Source organism: Nanorana parkeri, unplaced genomic scaffold (genome assembly GCF_000935625.1).
Source record: "Nanorana parkeri isolate BGI_ZX_2015 unplaced genomic scaffold, ASM93562v1 scaffold784, whole genome shotgun sequence".
Classification (NCBI taxonomy): Eukaryota; Metazoa; Chordata; class Amphibia; order Anura; family Dicroglossidae; genus Nanorana; species Nanorana parkeri.
Window position 1 is genome coordinate 5,136 of NW_017307052.1, and position 24,925 is coordinate 30,060.

The window sequence follows — 24,925 nt, forward strand, 5'->3', positions numbered from 1 at the left end:
CCCGCAGGCGGGTTTTAAAGAAGAGGAGACGTTACAGTGTCAACACCGAGAGAGAGGAGGCAGCTGGGTGAGTGCCGGTGGTCACCAGTGTTATATATGTAAAGACGGTGGTGATTCACTATAATACATTGCACGCCTTTTGTTTTGGTGCCCCTGATATATATATATATATATATGTATGTATGGTATTGTATTAATCTGAATGTTTAATTGGGCTTGGATATTATTTGTATTGTGTACTCTGTATGTATAGAGAGGAAAAAATGGTATTTTTTCTTGCTGTGTGCTGTCCAGATGAGTCGCACAGCATGAGACTTTAGTCTGATCTCCCCTGCCATACTCCTGTATAGATGGTTCATACAGCACGTATCACCTAATACAATGATATAGAATGTACTGATACCACACAGCACACTCAATGTCTACTTTTATAGTCACATTGCTTGGTGTGCTGGGGTGACAGTACAATGTCAATTGAAGCTGATGTTCTATAGTCTTAGAGTACGCTGTGCCCTACCTCTTTCCTATGTCCACAGTCCATATGAAAGAGGTAGTGTTGCCGAGCGGTCTAAGGCGCTGGATTAAGGCCCCAGTCTCTCTGGAGGCGTGGGTTCGAATCCCACTGCTGCCAACATTTGTTTTTCAGATGTGTTCTAACAACTTGCTGCCCACACCGCTCTTAGTTTATTATATGGCCAGAGGCCGCGGACCTGCTCCGAGGCCGCGTACCTACTGCAGGATATCACCAGAAGCCTGGTATCTACTACAGGGGATGGGCAGAGGCTGCCGACCTACTGCAGGACACCACCAGAAGCCTGGGACCTACTACAGGGGATGGCCAGAGGCTGCCGACCTACTGCAGGACACCACCAGAAGCCTGGTATCTACTACAGGGGATGGCCAGAGGCTGCCGACCTACTGCAGGACACCACCAGAAGCCTGGGACCCGCTAAGGCTGGGTTCACACCTGGGCGTTTTTCCGCGCTTTCGTGCTCGCGGAAAAAAAGCTCAAACAGGGAAATGCCATTATTTTCAATGTGCATGGTTCCCATCTGGGCGGTTTTTCCTTGAGTACGAACGCGTGGGAAACCGCCCTACACCCTCCTGTCACCCGCTCCGTTGTCAAGGAGGTAGCGTGGCCGAGCGGTCTAAGGCGCTGGATTAAGGCTCCAGTCTCTTCGGAGGCGTGGGTTCGAATCCCACCGCTGCCAAGTACTTAGTTTTCCAAATGTGTTTGAAATTCTTTCTGTACATTCTACTCTTATTTTAAGAGATGATGCCATGCATGGTTTAGGGACTGCAGGCACGCTTTGGGAGATGGTGAGAGGCGACAGGCACGCCGTGGGAGATGGTGAGAGGCGGCAGGCACGCGGTGGGAGATGGTGAGAGACTGCTGGCACGTCGTGGGAGATAGTGAGAGGCGGCAGGCACGCCGTGGGAGATGGTGAGAGACTGCAGGCACGCGGTGGGAGATGGTGAGAGGCGGCAGGCACGCGGTGGGAGATGGTGAGAGACGGCAGGCACGCGGCGGGAGATGGTGTGAGATGGATCCTCACTGGGAATGTTTTTATGCTGATCCCATTTTATGGCTAACATAATAGAGAAACAGTAGAATACAATTGTTTTCTAACAACTCGGTGGCACGGGCTTCCCACCCATGTGGTGTCCACCCACAACCAAGATGGTAGCGTGGCCGAGCGGTCTAAGGCGCTGGATTTAGGCTCCAGTCTCTCTGGAGGCGTGGGTTTGAATCCCACCGCTGCCAATAGTTTGTTTTCCAAATGCTTTCTAAGAACTTGCTGCACACCTCTCTTATGTTATGAGCTGATGCCCTATAGCAGATGGACAGAGACTAAGTCTGGCTAAGGTCAGAGTTTTGTGTGAATAATGGCAAAAACAAACGTTCCTAATACATTTTCCTTTCAGGTCAAATGTATTAGGGATGTAATACCACATTATGGCCACTAGATGGAGCGGAGCTGCATAGGACTTGAGTATTTATTTCCTCAGCTCCATCTAGTGGCCACAACGCAGTATTACATCAGAATACATTCGACCTGAAAAGAAAATGTGTGTGATTTTGCCATTATTCACACAAATTGAGTGATTACAGATACTCGCAGGGTGCCCTGTTTATAGCTAGACTTAGTGAAGAGGTTAAAAAAAAAAAAAAGCTCCAGCAGTTCCGCTGCAGTGAAACTACAAATTGCATATGCATCTGCCTCTGGGAGTCATGCCTGTGGCTGTCAGAGTCTTGTAATGCCTAATGGGATTTGTAGTTGCACCACAGCTGGGGGGGTGGAGGGTGCCTACCCCTGCTTTAGTGTCTACGGTCAACCTGCTATGTGTACTATCACGGTGGGGTTATGTTCATGCAGCGTGTGTGTGTGTGTGTGTGTGTTTGGTATGATGATATAGGGCCCATTCACACCACATCAAGATTACCTCCAGACCAGACAAGACTGTTTCTGGTCTGAACCTATGTATCCCTATGCTTTTTTCTGGCCTCTGCCCACCAGCGCAGTCCATTCCGCACCAGACCAGAAATATACTGCTTGTCCTATTTTTGTCTGGTCTGCAATGTACTGGAACTCATCAAAAACGCACGAAACGCACCTGTAAGACCATTTAAAGTTGTTTTTTTTTTACATTCCAATTGCGGCAAAAATGCAATGCACTATGTTCCAGATCTGGTCCGGAAAATGGTGTGAAGCCAGTCTTGGTCTGCACAAGACGTTTGCTCGCCTGTGCTGGAGTCTTCGCATCCCCTAACAGGTTGGTAGCGTGGCCGAGCGGTCTAAGGCGCTGGATTAAGGCTCCAGTCTCTTCGGAGGCGTGGTTTCGAATCCCACTGCTGCCAGGAACTCTTTTTTATTGTCCCTAGAAGAGTTCTGCTTCTGTACCTAGCTGTAATATTCCAAATAGAACCAGTTCACCATAACACCTCCCTGCAGCCATATACACATAACCCCGAGGGGGGGGGCCTTAAAGGCGATTTCCACTTTTTCATACATTTTTATATTTGTTACATGTCCCCCATCACATCGCATAGCTTAAAAAATATTTGATAATTGCTGCTGACATGTAGTTTAACCTAATGAACCCTGTCTGTACGGTGCTGGCAGATCTCATTATCAGTCGTGAACTAGGATTTGAACTCTGACTGATTAAAGATCTAGAAGCATTGAATGTTAATGAGAGGAAGCACAGTCTGTCCCTGGTCTCTCTGTGGGGACAGACAGTTTCCTGTCACTTGGAAATTGGACGGAGAATCTCTGAGGACTACACAGAGACATCTGAAAGGTAGGAATAGTGTTTTGTATTCTTTTTCTGTATATGTGTGTGAGTGGGAACACATAACAAACATATCGTTGGGGGTCTCACATTTGTCTGCAGAAGTGGAAATTAACTTTAACCCCTGTCCCGCTCCTCTGTACTGAGAGTGTACTCACTAGCGCCCTCCCAGGACAGTGACCGAGCCGCCACTGACAGCTGACGGCCCTTTTTTATGTTCGGGAAACTGTGGGATGGGCTGCTGATCATGTGACCTCAAGGACCGCTAATGACAGCGATCACATTACCGAGCTTGCACTAATACTGGTGGAACTGGGCTTCTGATCATGTGACCACCAGGACAGCCAATGACAGCGATCACATTACCGAGCTTGCACTAATACTGGCGGAACTGGGCTGCTGATCATGTGACCACCAGGACAGCCAATGACAGCGATCACATTACCGAGCTTGCACTAATACTGGTGGAACTGGGCTGCTGATCATGTGACCACCAGGACAGTCAATAGCAATGAGCACATGACTAGGATCCCATTTCCACTGGTGTCGGTGGCAGCTCGGTAATGCAATCTCTCCTTGGCTGGCCTAATGGTCACATGATCTGGAGCCGTAAAAAGTGACCGCTAGGCCAGCCAATGACCGCAGTCACATTACTGAGCTCTCACTGACACCGGTGGTAATGCGCTTCCAATCATGTGATCACTGCCATTGGCTGCCCTAGTGATCACATGATCGAGAGCTCATCCTCTCCCCCCACTCCCAATCGTAAAAATAAGTGACTGGCATGTGTCAGTGTCGGTTTGGTCACTGTGCTTGGAGAGTGCTAGTGAGTACACCAGGGGTAGCCAAACTTTGGCCCTCCAGCTGTGGTGGAACTACAAATCCCATGAGGCATTGCAAGATTCTCACAGCCACGACTCCCAGAGAGCTGCATCATGGGATTTGCAGCTTCAGCACAGCTGGAGGGGCGGAGTTTGGCTACCCCCAGAGTACAGCCCATAGAGCAGCGGGCCGAATGACTTATATACGCGCACATCCAGCGTTGGGGCCACCCCTCGGGGGCAATGTCTATATGCCGGCAGGGAGGTGTTGCGGTGAACTGGTTGTATTTGATCAATATTATTGATCGGTATATTAGCAGATCTCTTTAATAAGCCAATAAAAAGGAGTTCCTGGCAGCGGTGGGATTCGAAACCACGCCTCCGGAGAGACTGGAGCCTAAATCCAGCGCCTTAGACCGCTCGGCCACGCTACCTCTTTCCTGTGGTCTGTGGACACCAGCATGGGCACACCGTACTCTAAGATGGGGCACACATGGGCACACCGTACTCTATAAACTGGGCACCCTGCGAAAATCTGTGCTGTGTGCAAATAACGGCAAAAACTAACGTTCTTTATATATTTTCTGAATACAAAATGTTTGAGGAACGTCCGTATATGCCAGTATTCAGACAAAACTAATGCTTGCCGGCCATGACCATCTCCTACACGGTGTCGGCTCGTAACATAAGAGCGGTGTGTACAGCAAGTTGTTAGAACACATTTGGAAAACAAAGTATTTGGCAGCGGTGGGATTCGGTGGTGTCCTGCAGTAGGTCAGCAGCCTCCGGCCATTCCTTGTAGTAGATACCAGGCTTCTGGTGGTGTCCTGGGAGTAGGTCCGCAGCCTCTGGCCATCCCCTGTAGTAGATACCAGGCTTCTGGTGGTGTCCTGCAGTAGGTCAGCAGCCTCCGGCCATTCCCTGTAGTAGATACCAGGCTTCTGGTGATATCCTGCAGTAGGTACGCGGCCTCTGAGCAGGTCCGCGGCCTCTGGCCATATAATAAACTAAGAGCAGTGTGGGCAGCAAGTTGTTAGGACACATTGGAAAAACAAATGTTTGGCAGCGGTGGGATTCGAACCCACGCCTCCGAAGAGACTGGAGCCTTAATCCAGCGCCTTAGACCGCTCGGCCACGCTACCAATCTGTCAGGGTTGCTGAGACTGCGGCACAGGGGAGCAAACGTCTTGTACGGACCAAGACTGGCTTCACACCATTTTATGGACCAGATCTGGAACATAGTGCATTGCATTTTTGCCGCAATTGGAATGTAAAAAAAAAAACATGTTAAAATGGTCTTACAGGTGCGTTTCATGCGTTTTTGATGCGTTCCAGTACATTCCAGACCAGACAAAATAGGACAAGCAGTATTTTTCTGGTCTGGTGCGGAACGGACTGCGCTGGTGGGAACAGAGGCCAGAAAAAGCATAGGGATACATAGGTTCAGACCAGAAACAGTCTTGTCTGGTCTGGAGGTAATCTGGATGTGGTGTGAATGGGCCCTATATCATCATACCACACACACACACACACACACACACACACACACACACACTGCATGAACATAACCCCACCGTCATAGTACACATAGCAGGTTGACCGTAGACACTAAAGCAGGGGTAGGCAACCTCCAACCCTCCAGCTGTGGTGCAACTACAAATCCCATTAGACTCTGACAGGCATGACTCCCAGAGGCAGATGCATATGCAATTTGTAGTTTCACTGCAGCGGAACTGCTGGAGCTTTTTTTTTTTTTTTTTAACCTCTTCACTTCTAGCTATAAACAGGGGACCCTGCGAGTATCTGTAATCACTCAATTTGTGTGAATAATGGCAGAATCACACACATTTTCTTTTCAGGTCGAATGTATTCTGATGTAATACTGCATTGTGGCCACTAGATGGAGCTGAGGAAGGAAATACTAATTTCCTATGCAACTCCGCTCCATCTAGTGGCCATAATGTGGTATTACATCCCTAATACATTTGACCTGAAAGGAAAATGTATTAGGAACGTTTGTTTTTGCCATTATTCACACAAAACTCTGACCTTAGCCAGACTTAGTCTCTGTCCATCTCCTACAGGGCATCAGCTCATAACAGAAGAGCGGTGTGGGCAGCAAGTTCTTAGAATGCATGTGGAAAACAAAGTATTGGCAGCGGTGGGATTCGAACCCACGCCTCCAGAGAGACTGGAGCCTAAATCCAGCGCCTTAGACCGCTCGGCCACGCTACCATCTTGGCAGATATCATTATGGTTGAGCAGAAGTTGGCAAACGTGCAGTTATGCTAAACTTCTTACAACTAGAATAACCTTATGAGCACAGTACACATAGCAGGCAAGCAAAAGTAGGCATTGGGGTGAGTCAGCGGCCTCCCGGCCATCCCCTGTAGTAGGCCCGCGGCCTCTGGCCATTCTCTGTAGTAGATACCAGGCTTCTGGTGGTGTCCTGCAGTAGGTCAGCAGCCTTCGGCCATTCCCTGTAGTAGGTCCCAGGCTTCTGGTGGTGTCCTGCAGTGGGTCCGCAGCCTCCGGCCATTCCCTGTAGTAGATACCAGGCTTCTCGTGGTGTCCTGCAGTGGGTCCGCAGCCTCTGGCCATCCCCTGTAGCAGTTCCGCGGCCTCTGGCCATATAATAAACTAAGAGCGGTGTGTGCAGCAAGTTGTTAGAACACATTTGAAAAACAAATTATTGGCAGCGGTGGGATTCGAACCCACGCCTCCAGAGAGACTGGAGCCTAAATCCAGCGCCTTAGACCGCTCGGCCACGCTACCTCTTTCCTGTGGTCTGTGGACACCAGCATGGGCACACCGTACTCTAAGATGGGGCACACATGGGCACACCGTACTCTAAGACTATAAAACTACAGCTTCGCCTTAGACCGCTCGGCCACACTACCATTTCAGGTATGAGAGGTGGGACACCAAAAGGGTGGGAAGCCGGTGCCAATGAGTTCTTAGAGAAGCAATAGAATACAATTGGTGTCTATCATGTTAGCCATAAAATGGGATCAGCCTGATGGCAAACCTGCTAAGGAGATTCACAATGTGTCCTTCCATTATATCATCTGCAAAAAAACACTCCCAGTGAGGATCCGGCCTCCAATATTTACTCGGCAACTCCTGAACACAGCCGAGCACTGTATTGGTTCTGTCACTGAGATGGGAGATCAGTTATTGTATGGGAAGAATATAATAAAAGCACTGCTGAGATTCCAACTCAGGATCTCCCTGTTTACTAGACAGGCACATTAACCAACTAAGCCACAGCGCCCCATTCATAGCACAGAGGGAGTCTATCACAGTGCAGCCCATCCACACACTGTGCCTCCATTTATAGGGGGTGCCGATCATTTTGTTCTCCTTTCCTTTCTTCCTCCCTCCCTCCCTCCCTCCCTTTCTTTCTCTCCTTTTCTTCTTCCTCCCCCTCCTTTTTCTCTCCTTTCTTCCTCCCTCCTCCCTTTTCTCTCCTTTCTTCCTCCCTCTTCCCTTTTCTCCTTTCTTCCTCCCTCCCTCCCTTTCTCTCCTTTCTTCCTCTCTCCCTCCCTTTCTCTCCTTTCTTCCTCTCTCCCTCCCTTTCTCTCCTTTCTTCTCCTTTCTTCCTCCCTTTTCTCTCCTTTCTTCCTCCCTTTTCTCTCCTTTCTTCCTCCCTTTTCTCTCCTTTCTTCCTCCCTTTTCTCTCCTTTTCTTCCTCCCTTTTCTCTCCTTTTCTTCCTCCCTTTTCTCTCCTTTTCTTCTTCCCTCCTCCCTTTCTCTCCTTTCTTCCTCCCTCCCTTTCTCTCCTTTCTTTTCTTCTTCCTCCCTTCCTTCTTCCTTTCTTCCTTCCTCTTCCACCCCGATCACAGTCAGTGTGTTGCTAATAAAGATAAGAAATGCTCATTTTTTTTCTACGTGTTCACTTATTTCTTTTCTCTAAGTGGACCTCTCCCTGTAATGTTGTCACCACAAGGCAGAACATAAAGGGGTCTATTTATGAATGTTTGCACACATGATTCACACCACTTTCACCCAATATTCTCACAGTGTTCTAACCGGGTTCATGACTTATGTACTGTAAAGAAAGATATCTCGGTGGTTTTGCATTTCTATTTACTTATGATTTTTACGGTATATATATTACCGGGCTGATATGAGAGTAAAAAATACCATAATTGTGGCCAGCAGGGGGAGCCCTCGTCTCTCTTCTGTGCTTTCTTCTCTATAAAGTACACCCATGAGACAACGCCATTGTCGCAGGCGCAGCCATAAACTTTTATTTATTAAATGTATTTAATGTAATTAAATGGGCCAATCAGCGTTGTTACACGGGAAGTCCATAGTCCTGTTTAAAGCCAACCTTGCATGAGGCCTTGTTCTTTTGTAGCTCCCAACCCCAATAAAGAATACTTTTTTTTTTTTTTTTTTTTAAAAGGGAGAAAAAAAGAAGTAAAATATATTCTAGATCAGCGGTGGGCAAGCCCGGCCCTCTGGCTGTGCTTTAACTGCACATCCCAACATGCCTCTGGGAGTCAGGCCTGTAACTGTGAGCCCTGCAATACCTCCTGGGACTTGTAATTCAACAGCAGCTGGAAATCCGAGGTTGGCCACCCCTGGCTTACAATTACAGGTATCCTATAAAGCAGGAATGGGCAACTCCAGCTGTGGTTTACCTGCAAATCCCATCCTGCCTCTGGGAGTCATTCCTGTAACTGTGTCAGCCTTGCAGTGCCTCATGGGGTTTGTAGTTCAACAGCACCTGAAGAGCCGGAGTTGCCCACCCCTGTTCCAGAAGGCAACGTCATTGAGCGTTCTCTGGGGATGCTGACAACATGGAGGATCTGGAAGTCTCATGAGACTCGGACCACGCTGGAGCGACAATGCACGCCAGTGTGTTGCTGCATGCCGCATTGTGCTGCCATGCATGCTCATTGGGCACCGTATTGCACAAAGGCAAAGGAATTTTCTATGCTCCTCAGTGTGATCTAGTGGCCTGGTGTAGCGAGGAGCTTATCCGTGTTTACTAGGATGATGTCATTGCTCCGAGCCATAGTTCTAGGAAACACGGCCATGTCGTAGGGTGACAACACAGCATTTTGCTGACTCAGCTGCAGTGGTGACACGAGTACAGGAAGTGGGGAAAGAGCCGTGCTGATGCTCAGATCACATGTACCTGTTTGGCAATCAACACCATATAACCTTCCTTGTCATGCTGCATTATATGTGTATATTTGGTTGTAGACCACAGTTCTACTTCCAGCTTTGACTGTTTATTTGTTGTGTTGGAGTTTTCATGCTGAACGTCAAAGTCAATGAAATTCCTTCTCTCCTCTCCAGGTCTGGCCCTTTCCATTCCATGGCGCTCCCTCATGCCTTCTCACTACGAGATGCTTCTCTTCTCAGCGGTATAGAGCCCCTTCCTCTGTCCTCGCCTCCATCTCCTCACCGTTCCTTCACTAACCCCTCCTCGCCTCCACCTGCCCTCTTCTCCCCTTCCACCATCCGACGCGCCGCTTCTTCCGAAGTCACCGCTCAGCTATACGCCTCCCTGAGACGAAGCCGAGAGCTGGATGAAGAGGAGAGGGACGTGGAACCCAAACGTTCGACCTCTGCAGAGCAGGAACCGGTTGAAGGTTCTACCATGAACTCCGAGGAGGACAGCCTCGCCGATGAAATGTCACGCAGGCTGCAGGAAGGCATAGAGGCATCTGGGCGAAAGGTAAGACCCCTGGGCGTGTTATTGTCCTAGGGGAAAGCATTAGGACTTAATGTCAACTAGGGATGCACCGATATATCGGCCGCCAAAACATATCGGCTGAAAATGGCACTTTTGGCATGATGCCGAAAGTGCCATTTTTCTGGCTGATACAGCGGTGCATCTGTGTATTCTCTCCTCCCCACTGGGCGCTGCTCTGTGTCCCAGAGGAGAGAAACTGTCACAGGCGGCCGAGCGCTGCGGGAGAAGAGCGCCTTGAGCGGCCGACGTCTCCTTCCACACCGCTCAGCCTCCTGTTACATATCAGAAGAGAGCAGTGTGGGCGGAGACAGCCAGCGCTGTCACAGGAGGCTGTCAGTGCAGGGAGAAGAGACGTCGGCTGCTCACAGCGCTCTTCTCCCGCAAGGGACACGAGTGGTAACGAACACGTAAAGACCCCACTCTGAATTAAAAATGACGCCGTATGTTGTTAGCTTGGTGCACCGATTTAACTGGTTTTCCTTTCAATCTTGCAGGAAGCGTCTTCCTACATCTCTCAGATGGAATCGTTGAGGGGTCACCTGAAAAACATGCTGACCCTGGGTAGTGCATTGACAGTACATGGTAAGTGGAGGACTTCTGGTGTACGTGACAGTATACAGGGGCCGGATTCATGCATTGATCATGTCTCTTCTCACAGGTGACATTCCGGATAAGGCTCTGGAGCAACACAGCGACTGCACAAGCACCCTGCTGAGGTATGTCACGCCGCGTCATCTAGTGGACAGAAAGGGTCACTACTCTGCCCATAGAAAGCACCATAACACAATCTTATGATGTGTTCTAGCACCTGTAAGATCTTTATTATATAGAGAATAAAAAGTATTTTAATATGCACATTATCCTGTTTTCTCACAACCTGTATCAGTAATATATCTCTCCCAGGCATTCTTGATTATCACATGTATTGTGCTCTATACAGAATGCTTCAAGGAGCTCACCATTATAGTCATGTGACTGTTTTTACCCCCCCTATTCATTTGCTCTTAAAGGTAAGAGTGACACACAAATAAGATACATTGTTGTTCATAGTTCAGGTATTTAAATGTATTTTGAAGATTTTAAAGGAGATCTATGAGGTGAGTGATCTCCACTCATCCTCCTAGTTAGAGCCGACATGTGACAAAGAAGCTATCACGGGTCGGCTCTATCGATCGGGAAGTGAGCAGAAACATGCACCGATCCGCTCACTTTCCGATTATCTCCCTGCGTAGAGCGGTGACTGTCAGTCACCGTTCCCCGCAGGGGTTCCCCCCTCCCCTCTCCGATCCTCCAGCACTAACTGGAGGAACGAACAGTGGGAGGGGGCGGGCACAGCCGGCTCTGCCTCTAGATAGGCAGAGCCAGCTGTCACTCGCGCAGCTGGCTGGATCCAGACAGTAATGTCGGGATCCGTCCCGGCTCCAGTGCTCCCAGTATATCGCCAGCAATAACCCACTGTATACTGAGCTTTGGCTTACAGGAGGAGGTTAGTATATGTCCTCCCGTGACCCTAAAGAGAACCATGGGGAAAAACACTTACCCCATAGTTCTCTTTTAACTCCTGAGTTTAGTGTCACTTTAAGGGGGCTATGCCTTTTTAAGTCTAAGCAAGCAAAGCAGAAAGCATGGTTGCAAATCTCATCTTTATGCTTAAAAAATAATTAAAAATGTCATTTTTAAAATGTGTATATAGCATCAGGGGCATATGCACTGCAAGGCACATAAGGCGTTTGCCTTGGGCGGCACTTTCCAGAGGGTGGCAAAAAACGCTGGCCCAAAACCAATGAGGCGCAGGGCCACACTAGCCATCAGGCACTTACCCGGCGAGCTGGGACCGCACAGAATCAAGATAGCGGCGAACGCAAGGCCCAGTGGGGGGGTTGGTGCAGAGCCCACCTGAGACGCTGGCAGGAATGATACAGTGTGCGCATGTTACTATTTAAACAAGTGCTTGCTGTATCCAGCGACTGACGGGTTACACAACATGTGTTAAGCAGGAAGGGGTGGGACAAATTTAGGTGGGGGGGGTTGCCCGAATTTTTAGTCTTGCGTAGGGCAGCACAAAACCAAAATACACCACTGTATAGTATTGTAACCATGTTACTAGAGACTGCTCTTGTATGTTACATTAGACTATTGCCAGGTTCTAGTAGACTGTTAGATTGCTGCCACTGCGTACTTCAATGTACATGAAACCTTTTCACTCAGGTATTTGTAGGGTGCTGTGGCTTAGTTGGTTAAAGCGCCTGTCTAGTAAACAGGAGATCCTGAGTTCGAATCTCAGCAGCGCCTGGTGTTATTTTCTTTTTGACCACGAGCTGTCCCAAAGAGAATAACATTGGATACTCGGGTGTGTCTGCCGTATAGTAAGAGACAATATTTGCTTATTCTCTGAATAGTTTGGTTTGTTTATGTGAGCAGACTTTAAGGCAGAAGGCTGTTTAGTCGCAGCTTTTATTAGAACAAAAGATTTCAAACCTTATTCCTTCCTCTGCTCCGAAGCACAGGAAAAGAAATGGTTACTGACTTGGATGTTCGCCCATTACACAATTTCAGGCTTTGTGAACATGTTGGGTACCATTAGCATGCCGATCAGAGAGTCCTGACTGCAGTGGATGCCTGCATGTTCTAAGTCAGTGACTCGAACATGCAAGCCAGAGACAGCCAGGCAGCTAGCATTTTCAGAAGGAAGATGACTATGTCAGACTCAATCTCATCTCAGAAACTGAGCTGATGCTGAAATGGCTCGCAACATTACTGTACTGCAACCTGATGCATGTGACTTGTCTTACTATACTACTCTACATTGAGGGTGTCACAGACAGGGGTCCCTATCCACTGACCAGGAGACAGTTCAGGAAATACAGGAGTGCACCTGTGGCTGGGTGGAGACACGGATGTCACAGAGGCGTTCAGGAAGCAGAGGAGTCAGAGTGACACAGGATGCTCCGGGGGTTCCTGCGTGAGACGGGATGCTCATGGGTCACGGTGACATAGGAGTCACAGGAGATGCTGGGGTCATAGTAGACGCATGAATCGCTAAAGATGCTGGGGTCACAGGAGTCACTAAAGACACAGGAGCCCAGGGGGTCACTGAAGATGCTGGGGCCACAGGAGTCACTAAAGACACCAGAGTGTTGGGGTCACTGGAGACAAGGGAGTCACTGGAGACGCTGGGTTTCCTTAAGACATAGCAGAATTAGGGTCACTAAAGGACACAAAAGTCACCGAAGATGCTGGGGTTACTGGGACACAAGTCACTGGAGACACAGGAGCTCCGGGGTCACAGGAGACCGGTGTCACTAAAGTCACAGGAGTTTAGGGGTTACTGAAGGTGCTGGAGACACAGGAGGATTGGGGTCACTGGAGACACAGGAGTTACTAAAGACACAAGAGCACTGAAGACACTGGGGGTCATTGGAGAGACAGGAGTCTTTGGGCTCTCTCTGGAGACCCTGGGGTCACCACAAACAAAGGCGTTATTGGGGACACAGGAGCACTAGGGTCACCAGAGATGCTGGGGGGGGTCACCAAAGACCCAATGAACACTGGAGACACATGAGGGCACTGAGGGAAGCAGCGAGGTGTTCCCTTAAGTGTAGTGACACGGTGCTCAATCACTGAGCAACACATTACATAGTCCTTTTAACGTGTCACCTGCTTCCTGATTGGCTGCAGCCATCCAGGTGAAATCTAGAAGTTCTGTTGGTGGCACACCAGAGAGGAGACCCAGCACTGGATCAGGGAAGAGTTGAGTGTGACAGAGGGTAACTCATCGGTATCCTCACCACCCCAGGTTCCCGTTCAAAGCAGCCAATCTGTGCCCAGGTCCTTTGTTTTGTAACAGAGTATACTGGCAGATGTATTTGGGGAAGAAGTGTATCTAGAGCCAAAACCTTTTGATACATTTTAACTACAGTGTTGCTTGTTATTGCTGTCTTACCCCCCCTGGGGAGATTTAGGGCCGGTGCACACCTAGGCGACACCTCGCAGCACGGCAATCGTGCACGATGCAGTCAGGAGTCGCCTAGGTGTGCACCAATCGCGGAACGTGTCGCTAGGTGTGCACCAGGCGGATCGTACAGTTTCCTAAAATAGCCGCGCGTCGTGTATCGCAAAAAAAAAGGTACTTGTACCTTTTTTTCTGCGATTGCCACGCGCATTTAACCCCATTGAGATCAATGGGGCCTGCATTCTGCAGGACGCATGATCCCAGATCGCGTAGGTCTGCAGCGGGCCTTACCCTCTCTAGTTGTCCTGGTGATCATTGCGGAGCTTGCTTTTTTTTTTAAAGGGATAAAACATGGAGGATGTGCGTCAAATGCAGAGATGTACTGCATATGGTTTTTTTTAGGTGTTTTTATTTTTTTATCTTGCCCTGACATACACATTTTTCCACATTATGAAGGAAGGTTCAGGAATGTCTGTGAAATTTTAATTTTGTGTCTAAAGTTATATTTTAAGGTCAGGGGTCACACTACTGCATTGCAAGGACCCCTGTATTGGAGATGACAGGTTCAATAAAGAGAACCTGTCACCTCCAAAGGCTATCGCACAGGGGATTGTTAGCTCCTGTGTAATAACAATAAAGTTAAGTGAAAAAAATAATTACATAAACAAATAACTAAAAAATTAATAAGTAATAATAATGAAATTGCACATGCACATGTTGCAGTGCCGTTCAGTTTGAATGGCTCACCAAAATACTAATCCATGGCACTATGGTCAGACTGGGTATGAAAGGGGTTTTGGCAGCACCGGGGTGCCTTGGTAGACTGACAATGAATTTCCTGCCTTAAAGTGACATTAAACCCTCCAGATTTTTTAACATAAACCAATACTGTAATGTGCGCCTTACTGTAATCCATGGTCGTTTCCCTTCTCTTTGCTGCTCTTCCTTTTAAATCCTCATGTCTTCTCATGCTGGGGGAGAACTTCCCTTTGCAGCTGAGTGCCTCTTCCTGTAGTGCTGGCTCAGGTTGTGAACCTTCACACAGACACCATGTGTCCAGAGACAAGGCAGTCTGCTGCAAAACAGAAGTTCTCCCCCAGCATGAGAACAGATACAGATTTAAAAGGAAGAGCAGCAAAGAGAAGGGAAACAACCATGGATTACAGTAAGCCACACATTACAGTATTGGTTTATGTTAAAAAATCTGAGGGTTTAATGTCACTTTAACAAAACGCACGTTATTGTGCACTAATGAGCCTGCATTACCGCACTGGGAAAGTGTGAACCGGACCAGAAACCTATTCAGGAGCATCGAGAAGCTCTTAGCTCTATTTGGTAAAGTAGAGTTCCAGTCATTCCAGTTTAAAGTGACCCTGTCAGCTGCCTAGACAATGTCCATACGGAGGTCTCTTGTAAAAGAGGATGTACTGGACACATGGCGGCCCGTGTCTTCTATCCCTTCTGTTCCAGCCCCGGTCCGACTCTTCAGCATTTGACATTTCTGGGACTGTCGGATGCCTGAGTCCCCCTTCAGCGCTGGAACAGAGGGAAGGTAGGTTAGGTGACCGACAGGGTCGTTTCATGTAATAAAAGCTACGTCATGCATGAGTGACCCCTCCTGGTAAGAATGCGTATAACAATGTGCTGATCTTTTTCCTTCTTGTCTCTTAGTGCCCGGCCTGCACGGGACCTCTCTCCACCACTATCTCTTACTGGTCTGGAGGGTCTCTTCCCTCGTTACTCAACGCTGTATAATGCTGCACCCCTCCTCCCCGATCTGCAGCTCAGAGACGCTCTAGAGAAGGAGACCGCACGACGCAAGGTACCCTTTATATAGATTTGTTACAGGCACAGATGTTTGTTATCTTTGTATTCACTTCTCCTTGATCAGGATACTTCTTTGTTTCTCTTCTGGAAAGCTGGAGGAACCTTCTTGCAGGCTGGCCACTATTGCTTTTTGCATTTGAATTACTTTTTAAATTTGTATTTATCTTGTCATCTTTTACTTTTATAAATGTTTTATTTTTTAGATTTTTCTTATTATTTTTTACTTTTTTAATTTCATTATTATTACTTATTAGTTTTTTTTAATGTAATTATTTTTTTCACTTAACTTTATTGCTATTACACGGGAGCTAACAATCCCCTGTGTGATAGCAATTGGAGGTGAGATGGAGGACGGACAGCCTGCAGTGTTATTACGAGTGATCTCGGCGACATCGCCAACATTACTTGTAAAGAAACAAGCGGCTTCCCCCATTCTTCATTTAGTCCTGCTTGTGCAAAGCAGGGCTAAATGTAGAAAACAAATCCACTCCATGTTCCGGGCGTCGGGTGACTTCAAACATGTGCCGCCCCGAGGCCGGGCCTCGGTGGCCTTGCCGGGAATACGGCCCTGGTGACAGGGTCTCTTTAAAGCCCATTTGTAGTTTCACCACAGCTGGAGGGCCGGAGTTTGGCTACCCCTGTGATAGAGTGTAATCCAGCATGTGATCAGTAGAGTGCACAGGTACAGTCTGCAGCATCCAGTGGCCAGCAGGGATGCACTTCTAAAGGGATGCCAGGGATGTGTTCTTTCATATTACCCAGGGTCAGAGCTTTATCATACGCCGAAACTAATCTCCATGCCACTATCAGACAGTAAGGTGTGAAGGTGCTTGAGCTACATCACGTTATCGCAACATAGGCGAAGCAAAGAAAGGTAATTGAGGTAAGAAGGAGCCGCTGTCACAGCAGCATGGCCGAGCGGTGAGGAGAGAGAGAGAGCCCCTCGGGCAGGATCTTCTGACAGCCAGTGGCTCTCTCTCTCTCCTCACCGTTCGGTCATGCTGCTGCGCCATAGTACTATGTGTCCCCAGTTATGAATGAACAGGAAGTGCTTTATTAATGGGGAGTAGCACTCACTATAGAGGCTTCTCCCCATTCAGGAACTGGTTGATAGAAAATATTTTCTGAAATGACTGGGAAGCTCTGTACTTACCATTCATTTAGAACAGAGTCTGCAGAAAAAGAGATTGAGGACTTTGTTAACTCAATTTTTTTTTCTATTTTTAAAGGGAAATATCAGGGGGCTGTTTAGACCCCTGATGTTTCCCCGAAGCCCTACTCGTCCGTCCGTTACCCCGCCCCCAAGAGTAAAAAAAAGAAATAATAATAATAAAAATGAAATAAAAAAACATCCTAGAGGCGGGGCGCATGACATCACATGTCGCTGCTCATGTGCGGCGCAGGGTGACGTCACACACCTGTCGGGCTCTGAGTGAAATGATGTGATTCATGGCCAGTTAGGGTCTTATTCCATGCTCATATGCAATTCATAGTTCTAATGGGTTTAAATACACTCGGAGGAGGCTTATCTGGAGGTTACTCCTGCTATTTAAAGGTACAGTGACACACGAGACCTCTCGTGTGTGTGTGTGCACCACAGCAATCTGAAACATCAGGAGAAGTTTGCCTTTGTGCCAGTGCAATCTAAGCTCTGCCTCCCCCTCAATGTGTCTGTCTTCTGTCATGACTCCGGATCATCTGTTAAGCCTCTGCGCAGTAATCCCGTTAATGCATCACATGGGTCCAGCTTGAATTAAACCAGTTCAGCTCTCTTATAATTAACCTCCCATTACACATCAAAAAAAAATTTACAATGGCATGCTTTTCTTCTCTCTCTCTTCCCTCTACAGCATCTGGAGCGACACATCCAAAACCTGCAGAACGAGATGCTGGAATTGCAGCAAAGACTGTCCGTCTCCCTGACCGCCGACCACAGAAAGGACGCCATGATCCAGCAGCTGGACCAGGTGACGCTTTCTCTCATCACATCAAGCCTCATGTACTAATCAGCATCTCGAGGGAAATGAATAAAGCATCCTTTAGCACTTACATTTTGCGTTTCAACTAGTGCCAGCTGAAAGCTGAAATCAGACTTTTAGTGTCAGGCACAAACTGTTGAGGGTATCAGACTGTGCTGCATATTGGTGCTAGTTACATTTGTAATAACTAGGGATGCCGCGGAAACATATCGGCCGAAAATTGCACTTTTGGATAAATGCCGAAAGTGCCATTTTCCTGCCGATGCATCGGCGCATCCCTGCTTTCTTTCCTCCCTGCTGGGCGCTGCTCTGTGTCCCAGCGGGGAGGAGAGAAAGTGTGACAGCCAGCCAAACGCTGCGGGAGTAGAGCGGCCGGTGTCTCTCCTCCCACACCGCTCAGCCTCCTATCACAGTCTGGCATTCCGACAGTGTGTGGGCGGAGAAAGCCCACACAGTGTGTGGGCGGAAAAAGCCCGCGCTGTCATAGGAGGCTGACCTCTCCTCCCGCACCGCTCGCTCAGCCTCCTGTGACAGCGTGTCGGAGAGGAGATCAGTACAAACACTCAGTGATCGCTGAGTGTTTGTAGATAATTGACAGAGTATGGTTACTATATCCTCAATTACTATATCCTCAATTATGTCCTATGTTACTATATCCTCAATTATGAATGAATGGGAAGTGATCTACATCACTTCCTGTTCATTCATAGTTGTAGTTATAGTAACCATACTCTGTCCTCATGTTATGAATGATCAGGAACACTCAGTATAGAGGATTCCTGTTCATTGATAACAGGGGATGCAGAAAAAGAGATTGAGGACTCTGTGTGTCTCTGAGGACTCTGTGTCCTCAATCTCTTTTTCTATTTTAAAGGGAAATATCAGGGGTCTATTTAGAGCCCCAATATTTCCCCAAAGCCCCTAAAAGTAAAAAATGAATTAATAAATAAATATGAAAAATTTAAAAGTTTATAGAAAATTAAAAATATTTTTTTTAAAAATGTGAAAAAATTAAAATTTTTCGGTTTCGGCCTGACAATTTTTTTTATTTCGGTTTTGAAGAAGGCTATAAATCGCAGATTGAAAACCTGGTGCACATTGGTTCTGATAGATTCTTCCATTCCAGACTCTGGCTATGGTGGTGGGGGGCTGGAAGCAGCAGGAGCATCAGCGCGAGGAGGTCGTCAGTCATCTAAAACAGGAGAAGGAGGAAGCAGAGCGAGCCAGATCAAAAGATCAGAAGGTGAGCTAGAGGTCGGCCATGTTGGGAAGGGCCTACTGTACACTCTACACAAGCCCTCCTCTAATAGTCTGTTCCAACTTTCAGGCACTAAATCAGGTGCAGCAGGAGCTGGCCGAGGTGCTGGAGTCCCTGGAGAGGGAGAAGCACGCATCAGACGATCGCCAACTAGAACTGCAGAGACAGGTGAGTCATTATTGTTTTATTGTCTGAATACCTGTTGGATTTTTTTCCCCCCATTGTTTCATGTCTCCTGTATATATGATGCAAAAAAACCAAGAACAACACAATTTGCATCTCACAGTAAAAACTATATTTTCCCCTTTTAAAGAGGAACTCCTCATCTTGGACATCCGCCTGCCCTGGCATTCTTCCTGGACTGAGTGGTGCTACCATAATAATAATATATTATAATATAATGCATACACTGAATAACGCATATAAGCATGGGCATTGCTCACACCTGGGTGTAGGATCATCTGTGAGGTTTACTTCCATGCAGGTCGATGAGCAGGCCACCAGAGTCGCCCAGCTGGAGGCTGAACAGGAGGCCGAGGAAGAGGACCGAACGAAGGAACGCAGAGAGCTGGACTCGCTCCAATACAGAATGCAGAATCGGCAAAAGGCCTGGGAAGAAAGGGAGAGAGAGCTGCAGGAGGAGTGCAGGAGAGTCCAGGAGGAAGGGACGGCAGAGCTGGAGAAGGAGAAGGTGAGAGCCAAAAAGGGAAATTCCAGGAGAGGGTGAGATGCACAGCACCGGCCCAAAGACAGATTTACTGATCTGTATGAGCTCACATTCCTTTGTCAACCCCCTTGCTGAGTATTGTACAGATTAGGGAGGGCTGGTCTTCTAAAGCTCACCACATGCATGAATCTAACTGTACAATCTCCTTTAGATCTCCGAAAGGGGGGGTACAGCTGACCTTCCTGTACTGGGCCCAGGCCCCATCGGGTCAGCGAAAGGCCGGCAGCTACTGCCGCTCTGGACAGAAAGCCAGCTGCATGGACATGAACTTTGTGTGTGTGTGTGTGTATAAATATATATACACAACCTTTATTTTTGTTATCCATTGTGCCCCCTTCACTCTCTAGCTCTTGTGTGATGGGCCTGAACCAGAATGCTAAGAATTCATATACTAGACTCTCCCATTTAGAATGTCTTTCCTATGGTAGCTTGCGCAGTTTGTCCCGTCATGCTGTGATTGGTGGTTCCACAGCATTGGAAGGGCGTCAGACTGCTTATCTGCTAATCAGTGCCATTTCCATCCCTTTCCCACAGGCTCTGACCCAGCAGGAGACCCAGAGGTCTCAGCAGTTGCAGCTGGCTCTGTCCTCCCTGCAAAGTGATGTCCTGCGCTTGGAGAGAGACCTGCAGACATCGCATCGGGAGAGAGATACTCTGCTGATGGAGCTCAACCTAGAGAAGGTAACGGCCGATCCGAGTCATTCTCCCGCACTGCAACTTTATTTAAAGAGATAGTACGTTCAAATATATTAGGAGTTTTATATGAAAATAAACTATTTTTTTACTCATCAGATCTGGAAAAAGTATTTAAACATTGATTGTGTAAATTTTAATAAATTGCAGATTTCAATCTGACTCTGAAGAGATGTTATAAACTGTGGGAGAGGAAAAAAAATGTTTCCAATCAAAGCTGGAGATCTGCAATCAGCAGGGAACACATGTTTTGATGATTGACAAGCTCTGGCTCTGAATACGCAGGAGGTGTGTTGCACTTGTGCAGAGAGACCACTGCTTCCACCAGAGAGCAAGGGTCCTTCTCTGCAGCAATGCTAGCAGAGGACAGGCTTGTCTACTCAGGCTGTGGCTGCTTTTTAAAGAACTCAATTGAGTACCTATTGGTGTGTGTGCAACCTAACCCAGCTCCACCCCTTATCTCTATGTCTGGATTGTGTGAAACACGTCCGAGTGGGCGGGCCTGAGGAGAGACTGTTCTGCTCATGCGCATAGAAATCCGCTGCGCTAAAAAGCACAGTTCTCAGCTCTTTTGTATAATATGATAGAGCGCGCTCAGCAGCACCAAGTAAAACGACTCACGTTGGAAGCTCAGTAGAACGTCCTGACTAGTTCAAGGGAGCTCCTGTTTATTTATAGGGCACAAAGGGATAACAAAAAAGGATTGCCCCAACAGCCAATCAATTCCTCCAATACATTTACATAACAGTCAGCCAATCAGACACATGTATACATTTGAATAGACAATAGAAAGGGGAGTATATGCACATGACCGTGCAGCATACCGTGCACAGCTCCCGGCTGCTAGTTCATGTGACCTCCGTGCACACCAGTTAACAAAGAAAACTATGTGCAGTGGAGTTCACGCCAAAAAGCTACACAAAGGAATCGGAACGCTACTCCGATCAGACTCGTGCATACACTCCCGCCATTGTCACTGGCGCGAATTCTATTCAGCATTGCTCCGTGAACAATGCCTAATAGTACTATACTACTATTCCTGTGAATGTGAGTTTATCTGCAGGGAAGAAATAACGTCACCAGCACTCCAAATAATAATTTAGCAATAGTCCATTTATTGACACATTGCCATTCAAATTGAATGGCAATGTGTCATTAAATGGACTATTGCTAAATTATTATTTGGAGTGCTGGTGACATTTCTTTCTTCATTTGAGTTTCTCACGGTGCCATCCGTGGTCACTACAAGCACCCACCCGTCTTTACGGGTCCCTTGATGTTCCGGTAAGGAGTGCAGCAAGATCTCTGATTCCTTTTATCTGCAGGGAAAATGCCATATTATTTCCAATGTGCTGATTAGACACACTAAAAAGACATGAGCGTATGTTCCTTCATAAAGGCAGATGTGTATCCAAATGATACTGTGTCCTCAAAAGCAAATACGTCCCTGGCAAGCGAATACATCTGCGCATTACACAGGGGCAAGTTTATACACTTGCGAAGCGGACACCGCTCGGCAACGCACACCAATCTCCCCCGGCCAACGGCCCAGCACATGGACCATTTGACGGCGGAGACCTCTGCGCATAGCCGCCGCGTCTTCACATCCATAGGAAGATATCCACTCCAATGGTTTATCCTCAGTGCTGATTAACCCCGGCTACGCTCCATAGAGCATAACCCGGCAAATCTGACACTGAGAGACATGATGACAATATTCGTTTATACAATCTACTAAAAACACATCCTAATAAAAACGTCAACAAGACTAAATGCTTCTGTGTGATCTGTACTAACTACAATAAAATATCGTCAAGGGAAATATGGAGTGCAGCCGGCGCATTACCCGAGCATTCCTTCTTCAATGCAAATAAAAATAGAAAACCAGCTGCACCCCTTACCGGAACGATGGAAGACCTGCAAAGCAGGTGGGTGCTTGTAGCGACCACGGACGGCACCGTGTATAGCACAAGAAAATCAAGTAAATGTCACCAGCACACCAAAAGATATTCAGCAAAAAGTCAATTTATTGCCACATTGCCATTCAGTACAAGCGCTTTCGGGGCCTCAAGGGTACCCCTTCATCAGGCTCAGAATGACACAGTCTCAAAACACCATCACCTTTAAATACACACAAATGAAATGTTTAAAACACACCCCTCACACCCAATCTCGTCATTGCACGAGTATCTCCCGCCATTTCATATGAAAAGTAGGCTCACATGTGGCAGGCTTATGGGGAGGCAACGTGATCCCCTCACCCAGCTGTTGGTACGCGAGTAACATTGGCCGAGTAGCATCGCCCGGCGGGAGATACTCGTGCAATGACGAGATTGGGTGGGAGGGGTCTGTTTTTAAACATTTAATTTGTGTGTATTTAAAGGTGATCGTGTTTTGAGACTGTGTCATTCTGAGCCTGATGAAGGGGTACCCTTGAGACCCCGAAAGCGCTTGTACTGAATGGCAATGTGTCAATAAATTGACTTTTGCTGAATATCTTTTGGTGTGCTAGTGACATTTACTTGATATTCCTTCATTGGTCCCCTAAACCAAACATGGGTATCCTAGGAATTTTGGAACTCTCCGTTAGGGATCGTTCACCTTTTTTTTCATTTTTTTGTAAACTTGCCCTTTAAATATGAGGATCTTCTGGTTGTCACTGAGGTTTCCACAAGATAACAAGAGGAAATTCAACAGCCGCATACATGTATTTACTTGTACTGGAAGCGTCTTTGTTCTGTTTTTTCTGTAAAACAAACACTTTTTAAAAATGCGACGGACTTTGTTCTTCTCAAATATAAACTTCCTGATTTTTGGAAAAATGAACCAAATCTTTCTTTGCAGGCGCGTAATGAGTCCGAGAAGGTGCGGCTAGAAAGCGAACACAAAATGCGATTGGAGGAGGAGATAACGGAGAGACTGGCCACTATCCATGAAGACAGCGCTCAGCACTTGTACAGTGTGAGAGAGCAGAACAGGTAGGACATAGGAAATGTCCAGAGGTGTGCGCATGGAGCTACATTGCCACCGTACAACATAGAAAAGTGAGAGTGAGACAACGTTGTCAATATTATTATTTTAGTATCACCGAAAGTGGTTGTCCTGTGTTCTCTGGTCTTATTCATGTGCATTTAAATTGTTATAATAAAGTGTTTTTTACTGGATATAGTGGCGACTCTGACACTCTATGACTACTGTGGTTTAAATCAGTTTGGGATTATACCGAGTTATTTTCAGTACATTGCCACCGTACATGCCAGTGAGTGATAATCATTTACTGTAGGTACATCTATAACTATCAGGAAGTTTATTTGAAGCTTATTGCATAAAGCTGACATCACTTCTGCTGAACACTGAGAGAGATTTCATTTTGTATTTTGTTTATCTCGTCTGACTTTTTTTTCTTTTCTTTTCGGACACTCAGGAAACAGTTGCTAGATCTCGCTTCACAGCACGAGGCTGAGCTGTCCAACCAGCTGTCCCAGTTCAAGTCAGAATTTCAGGAGCGAGAGAGACGTCACCGTGAGATCATCATGGACTATGAGCACAAGTGAGTAGCTGTTTTGCTTTATGCAGAGACATATTTTTTCTGTCTGTATTCCCCTGCAGGAGGAGGACAAAGTCATAGCCCCCTTCTATGTATCACCCTGCAGGAGGAGGACAGACTCATAGCTCCCTTCTGTCTGTATCACCCTGCAGGAGGAGGACAGACTCATAGCCCCTTCTGTCTGTATCACCCTGCAGGAGGAGGACAGACTCGAGGAGGACAGAGTCATAGCCCCCTTCTATGTATCACCCTGCAGGAGGTGGACAGACTCATAGCTCCCTTGTGTCCATTTTTGTAAATGACCTTGCAAGTGCAGCACTCATTTCATAGTTTATTTATTTTTCCCTCTGCTCTCTCTCTAGGTTGTCTCGCGCAGAAGAATATTGTCAGGAGCTTTCCCGATCTCTGCATCGATTAGAAAAAGAGAGAGCAGAGATGCTAACACAACTGCAGGATGTCATGAAGAGCCACTGGAGCCAGGCCCTGCGGGTTCTCTCCTCTAAGGTTAGTCCTTTTATCGTAAATATATATTAAAGTGGACCTGAACTTAAAAACTGAAGATTTGGTATATTATAGGGAACATCTAAAATTGTTACCGGTGCTTTTTTTTTTTTTGTCTTGAATTCATGTTAAAAAAAGCAGTGTACTTCCTGTGCTTAGGCACTCTTGTACCTGAGCCTCTACGGCATTTTAGATGCCTGGGTACAGGAGGTGATTTTCCAGGGGCTGTAACCTAGTGTTTCGCTCTCAGTCCTTCCCCCAATTCATGTGTTCCAACCTGTCTGTGTCAGTACTGCAAAAAAGGTTTCAGGGGTTTTACTTCAACCTTTTTACTGTCCCCAAACCCAAAACAGGGCATCCATCGTATCTTGGCAAGGCAGTTCGAGACCCTGCCATTTGACCAGTCTTCCGCACCCTGGGTGTTCACTGAGGTTCTGGTCCTTGTGCTAGCCACGTTGCAGTCCAAGGGCATCTGCATTGTAGGATATCTGGACAACCTCTTGTTGAGGGAACAGTCATAATAAGTTCTGGTCAACAAAGCAACATGGACAGTTCAGACCTTTTTAAAAAGGTTCAGTTGGGTCCTGAACCTTCTGAAGTCACCGATGGAGCC

At 47.2% G+C, this 24,925-nt stretch overlaps 1 protein-coding gene and 9 non-coding genes across 10 annotated transcripts; 6 read left to right on the plus strand and 4 right to left on the minus strand.

The window, feature by feature from the left end:
• CNTROB (centrobin, centriole duplication and spindle assembly protein) lies at positions 1-23,818 on the plus strand. The gene is made up of 12 exons (XM_018564795.1): positions 1-67; positions 9,429-9,810; positions 10,323-10,410; positions 10,487-10,544; positions 15,452-15,602; positions 17,458-17,574; positions 18,713-18,829; positions 18,914-19,012; positions 19,329-19,535; positions 20,106-20,252; positions 23,109-23,242; positions 23,689-23,818. The coding sequence occupies exons 2-12, from the start codon at positions 9,448-9,450 to the stop codon at positions 23,816-23,818; spliced, it is 1,611 nt and encodes a 536-aa protein (XP_018420297.1). The 5' UTR covers positions 1-67; positions 9,429-9,447.
• TRNAL-AAG lies at positions 550-631 on the plus strand. Its single transcript has one exon. It is a non-coding gene; the product is annotated as a tRNA-Leu (tRNA).
• TRNAL-AAG lies at positions 1,130-1,211 on the plus strand. The gene has a single exon. It is a non-coding gene; the product is annotated as a tRNA-Leu (tRNA).
• TRNAL-UAG lies at positions 1,684-1,765 on the plus strand. Its single transcript has one exon. It is a non-coding gene; the product is annotated as a tRNA-Leu (tRNA).
• TRNAL-AAG lies at positions 2,779-2,860 on the plus strand. The gene has a single exon. It is a non-coding gene; the product is annotated as a tRNA-Leu (tRNA).
• Positions 4,468-4,549, minus strand: TRNAL-UAG. The gene has a single exon. It is a non-coding gene; the product is annotated as a tRNA-Leu (tRNA).
• On the minus strand, positions 5,176-5,257 carry TRNAL-AAG. Its single transcript has one exon. It is a non-coding gene; the product is annotated as a tRNA-Leu (tRNA).
• TRNAL-UAG lies at positions 6,269-6,350 on the minus strand. Its single transcript has one exon. It is a non-coding gene; the product is annotated as a tRNA-Leu (tRNA).
• Positions 6,809-6,890, minus strand: TRNAL-UAG. The gene has a single exon. It is a non-coding gene; the product is annotated as a tRNA-Leu (tRNA).
• On the plus strand, positions 12,047-12,120 carry TRNAT-AGU. Its single transcript has one exon. It is a non-coding gene; the product is annotated as a tRNA-Thr (tRNA).
• Positions 23,819-24,925: the final 1,107 nt, after the last annotated feature.